Consider the following 6,000-nt stretch of genomic DNA (forward strand, 5'->3'; position numbering starts at 1 on the left):
TATTATGTATTGAAATTCAAAGCTTACTATGCATCATCTTGGAAATAAAGTTTCATGTCTTTAAGTTCTGATGTGTGTATTTTTTTATGTCCTGATGGAGAAATATTTATTTCAGACTCTTCAAGATCGTGCAAATATCGCGTTTTACTATAGCAATACCTTTTTCATAGTAAAATGTTATGTTATGCATGTTTAATTATTCATTTGACCCACATTTAAATCATTAACCGCTTCAAAATGTATGCTGTTAAAATCATTATTGAAACATTTGCAGTTAGCCTACTGTATGAATAAAAACAATAAAACAACAATACATAAACAGTGAATGCACAAGGTGAATTACCACATAAAATGCATAAATCTTTGAATAATCTTAGGTAATGAATAGCAATATGGCAGTGCGGTGGCTTCACTTTTTTGGCGTAATCAGCAATCCAGTTCTCTATTATAGATCAGCGGTCCCAAGTGATAGTGTTCAAAAGGGACGAGACGTCCCTTAAAATTTTTAAATGTATTCATATTAAGTTTCTGATATTTCTGTTTATATTTTTCATGTTAAAATGGCATACTTTTTTCTAAGTAAAAAAAAAATCCTGGCTGACCCCAAGTGATCTTTACAGTGAAGCCTCACCTGAGTCCTGGCTGGGGGTTTGGCTTTATCGCTCCCAGGAAACTTGGCTTTGTTGGAAATTCTGCATGCTTGCTCTCTACAGAACTTGATGTGGCGATCTGCTGCATTCTCACTGAAGCGTCGCTGGCAATAGGGACACTGGATATAATCTGCAAAAGTCAATCGTTGTTACTGTTTTTAACGCTCTTGCTGTTAACTCTTCCAAGTGTCAATAGACTAGTGTTTTGTTTTTTAACCTGGGTCATAGGATGGAGGAGGGGGTGGAGGAAGGGGTCCGCCATCTTTCATGACTTGATCCAAACCTTTGGCAGCACGAATGGTGGCAATGAATTCTTCATGCTTTCGGCGCCAATTGGACTGTTTCTTCGGTGGTTCAGGCTGTTTAAAACAAACATTTAGTTTAAAAACATTTGAATGAAAATCAAACAGGAATGCAGGATATTCTATTTCTAAATTAGAATCTAAAGAGGGAATAAGATTACTTATTTAAAATTTAGGAATGTACCATTATTAAAATTCTGATAATTTTCATGTTATATCTATAAATGATAAATGGACAATATTTAAATTCTATACCATTTTTTGTCTAAATGAAAAGTAAAAACTCTAAAAATAATACTAAATCATATTTAAGACTACAAGTGAATTTAGGCATCACAACGAACATTATACCGCACAGTATGAAAATTAAATGTACATGTTGAGACGGAGTTATTTTTATTAGTGTTTTAAGTTTTAAAGTTTGTTAAAAATGTTGAATATTATAATAATTTAATTTAACTAAATGTTTTCTAAAACATTTTCTAAAAATCTTGATGTACAAAATCTACCAACATTTCTTATTTACTTTTTTCCTATCAACAACTGTTGCTTTTACAAAAAATACAAAAAACAACAACAACAACAACATGCAGTTCATCATACATCTGGAATTACAAAATTAACCATGGCTAATTTTAATCTATTGATATTTCTATTTTCTGCTAACAAAAACAACGTTTGAAAACAAGCCAATCATCATTACAGCAGGAATACTAGAGGAAATATCTTGAATGTTGTGTTGAATAAGTTGAGAATCACTGTTTTTAATAACAATAATTGTGTTTCGTATGTCAGGACAGGTAGATAAACATTGTTTATTGATCCCAGTAGGTAAACGTGAGACAAACATATTGAAGAAAAAAGAAAATATAAAAAAAAAAGATTTACAACTCTTTTAAACGTATAACTCTATTAGAAGTGGCAAGTTGAGACAAAATTCAGTGATCAGAAAAGAAAAGGAAAAAAAAAACAAAATCAAACATTCAACTTACTTTATCAGACTTAGAGCTGCTTGAAGAACTTTGTAACTGAAACATAACCAAAAGGGGTTTTAGAATATTTCAGGACACTAGGGTATGATATGAGGGTAGCCGTGGAGGAAAACAGCCCTGAATAGTGGGCTCTGTTTGAGACTGAGGTCTTTTTCACATTTGCTATGCTTGCTTGAGGCCAAACCAGTTTGACTGTTCTGAATCAAAGCATGTAAACTGGTAGATTGACTTGTCTTGCTAAAGCTATATTTAGCAGTTTCAAACAAGTTGTCTGATGTATTCAGAGAGTTGAGAAACAACTGTCATGTTCACACTGCCCCCCAAAAACTTGAGGTTGTGGGGGAAGCCAAGCATGATATTCCTTTAGACCCGTGATACTCAAATCTGGCTCGTGAGATCCACTTTCCTGCTGAGTTTAGCTTCAACCCTGATTAAACTCACCTACCTGTGATTTTCTAATGATCCTGAAGACATTGATTAGCATGCTTAGGTGCGTTTTATTAGGGTTAGAGCTAAACTCTGCAGGAAAGTGGATCTCGCGAGCCAGACTTGAGTATCACTGCTTTAGACTAACTGATAAAGAATGGCAAAAACAACAGAAAGGTCATGGGCTCGGTTTCCCAGGAACAGCCATGCCGGAAAAATATGCAACAAGGAATGTGCACACAAAAAATAAATAATAATACAATAAAGGAGTAATTCACGGAGGACAAGAGACTTGCATTGAGGTTTATGGTCATGGTCAGAATTGTGACAAAATCAACAAAAGTAAAATGCAAAAAAAGAAAAAAATTAACAGTTATGTCTTATTGTTTTATAATTTTTAGTTTTTTTATTTTATGATATTTTACTAAAATAATTTTCTTTTGTAAATTATTACCCTAATAAACCTGATATATTTTGATATAAAAGTACTGCAAGTCCATTTGGATAAAAGGATCTTGTGCAACATTTTTTTTTTTTAAACTGCATTAACCACATTTCTTCAATGTGAATTCTGTTAAAGAACATTAAATATATTTAATCCATAAAGTGTGGAGGAAATTATTTTTAAATTACCACAGATTCGCATCGAGGTTTTTATTCCCTGAGAATTTCAATTCAGAAAAAAAAAAATTGGATATTAGTGCTCATTGGATATTAGCGTGTTGAGGCAGTGTAAACCTTAGCTCTACAAAATATCTTTGTTATTGTTATTATTATTAGCTATACAGGACTGGAAACTGTAACTAGTGTAGCTACGCAATGAGGTTTAAAAGCCAGTAAAATGGATTCTTTGCTTTTATGCTCATGTTGTTTTATTACTACTAAGATGAATTTGGTGAACGTCTCTTTTGCCAATGTATGCAGTGACACTGCAGAAGATTTTATGGCAACAGCACACAACACTGTTTCTGAATGTGCAGCAGTCTGAACAATATACTGTATGTAATAACTCAGGTTGACTTCCCATTAGCTGTGAAGAGGAAGGGAACAAATGCAGTACAAGGTAAACTAGATCCAGGTCCAATCAACTAGTGTAAAAGTGTCGCTGTAATGCTTAAATGTGGTCGTTTCCTCACCTTTGGTTTTATGGGTTTGACTGTAGGAATATCAGTCCCCTCTGCCCTTTGCCTGCTGGAGTCAAACACCTTTCTTTTCTTTACTGCTGTCTTCTGGCAGATCGGCGTATGTTTTTTCTACAATAGGTAATCAGGTGGGCAGGTATCAAATAACTGTGACAGCAGTGCGCTGATTGAGTAATTACACCAGGTTTTGTGTTTGCTTTGTGACCTGAGAGAAATACATGCCTTGTTGCTAATCTTGATTTGGCAACTACATAGCATAATTGGTTAGTTTATTGCTAGGCAATACAATGTAAACTACAGTTCATTTTTTATTTTTTTTTATAAATTTTTATTCAACAATCAAGCATTAAATTATGTAAAAGTAACAATTATGAGGACAATTATAATGTTTCAAAAGATTTCAAATAAATGTCATTGTTTTTAAAAAATGTACCATGGTTTCTACAAAAATATTAAAGGGGTAGTTCACCCAAAAATTTAAATTCTGTCATCATTTACACACCCTCAAGTAGTTCCAAACCTGTATGAATTTCCTTGAACACAAAGGAAGATATTTTGAAGTAAGTTTGTAACCAGGCTGTTTTGGGGCACCATTGACATCCATAGTAGGAAAAAAAATACTATGGAAGTCGATAGTGCCCCAGAACTATTTCCCCACATTTTTCAGAATATCTTCAGCAGAACTAAGACATTCAAACAGGTTTGAAAATTCTTGAGGGTGAGTAAATGATGACAGAATTCTAATTTTTGGATGAACTACCCCTTTAAGCACAACTGTTTTCTTGAGCAGCAAATCAGCATATTTGAATGATTTCAGAAGGATCATGTGACACTGAAGACTGGAGTAATGGCTGCCAAAAATTCAGCTCTTCCAACACAGGATTAAATTACATTTGAAAATATATTACGTAGTATATTTTTATTTAATGCCATGTCAGCGTCTTAGGCTATTTTCATGGCAAAGACAATAAAAAAAATACAAGTATAACATATACAATAAAAACCAGCAAACAAACAAACACAAGTTATATTACACAAGATTTTTTACATTAACATATGATCAAAATTCTCAAACTTTTTCAGGCAAAAGTATACTACATAACTCTTTAAGTGAGTTTGAAAATATATTAAAATATAGAATATTTTTTTCTATATAATAACATTTCACAATATTACTGTTTTTTTTTACTGTAAGTACTTTTTACTGTTATTAATTTAAAAAATTCAGCCTTGGTCAGCATAAAATACTTCTTTAGAAAAACCCCCAAAAAACTTACAGACACCAAACTTTTGAACTGTAGTGTACATTTTGTATTATACTGCAACTTGCTAGGCAACACATAATAATGCACAAACTGTAACTTAGTAAAATAATATGATTTATATAGTCATATGTTTAACTTAGAATGTCACATTTGGGATTTTTATTTTTATGTTTGCACACACATTTGAATGGCAAGAAAATTTACATCTACCACCAGCTGTCAGTATTCAGAAATACTTACAAGAACCTTTGAAAAAAACCTTCTTCCACATATTTTGCAGGGCAGCAGGTCTTCAGAAACAGGAGGAGACTCTGTAGACAAAACACAAAAAATAAAGAGTAACAGATCATCGTGATAAAATAGAAAAAACACAAACACAAAAATGATAAAGATGAATAGTTGAGTCTATCTGGGTGTGCCGATCGGTTCAGATACTGGGTGAAGTGTGGAAATAGGTCACTCCTGTCAGGCCATGTAAAACAACTGATGGACTGATTGAAGGCAGGAACCTAAGAATGTGAAGGATGCTGGGAGGAAAAAATCTTGACATTTGATTTTTTATTTTAAACAGAGCATAAATGTAATGCAAGTTTGTTTTGCTGCAGCTCACTTCACATGAATCAAATATCCCAACAAAAGCACTTCAGCTATCTATCATCAACCTATCCATCTATATACAGTGTGTATGTAACGTTATATACACAAAGTTCAAATAACAGTCAAACGTCAGTATTTTATCTTCCATGGTGATAACCTCAAACAACAGCGAGCGAATAAACCAAAGCTGCCCTCCCTTATACAACCACACGGATTGAATGCTAAAGGTTAGAAGCGTCGTTATATTCACAATATTTACATAGGCATTTTTTTGTTTTTGTTTTTTTGAAGCCTTACCATCTATTTCCTCCATCTTTCCTTCCTGGTAAGACACTAAGGACGATGCTGTAGCAACTAGGCTCTTCTGGGTAGCCGCTCCACATGCTAGTATCCTTATTTTTGATTGGTCTTTTCCCGTTTCCCTGCAGAAATAAACGCTGTGTAGTAGCTGCAACTGACCGCTAGGTGGAACGTGGGAGGCGACCAGACTGTGCATTACAATCTATAGAAAGATTAATAGTCTTCCACTGATATTTGACGTTTTTACAAAATAATTACTCTACTACTCTACTAATTTACTTACTCTCATACTTACTCTAGTACGTGTTTGCACTATTTTATTTTTC

General features: G+C 33.5%; 1 protein-coding gene across 2 annotated transcripts in view; it reads right to left on the reverse strand.

Annotated features, from left to right (window-relative positions):
• LOC306865050 (zinc finger C2HC domain-containing protein 1A) overlaps window positions 1–5,789 on the reverse strand; it is a 36,352-nt gene extending 30,563 nt beyond the window's left edge. Inside the window, exons 1-6 of one of the 2 annotated variants that reach the window (XM_079409400.1) lie at window positions 5,672–5,789; window positions 5,018–5,088; window positions 3,507–3,623; window positions 1,945–1,980; window positions 868–1,009; window positions 632–780 (exon numbers count right to left, since the gene is read on the reverse strand). In XM_079409400.1, coding sequence (XP_079265526.1) covers window positions 632–780; window positions 868–1,009; window positions 1,945–1,980; window positions 3,507–3,623; window positions 5,018–5,088; window positions 5,672–5,687 — 531 coding nt within the window. In that variant the 5' untranslated portion in view covers window positions 5,688–5,789. The remainder of the gene's footprint in view (window positions 1–631; window positions 781–867; window positions 1,010–1,944; window positions 1,981–3,506; window positions 3,624–5,017; window positions 5,089–5,671) is intronic. The other variant, XM_079409401.1, reaches the window with a different exon arrangement.
• Window positions 5,790–6,000: the final 211 nt, after the last annotated feature.

This window comes from Barbus barbus (genome assembly GCF_936440315.1).
Source record: "Barbus barbus genome assembly, chromosome: 46".
NCBI lineage: Eukaryota > Metazoa > Chordata > Actinopteri > Cypriniformes > Cyprinidae > Barbus > Barbus barbus.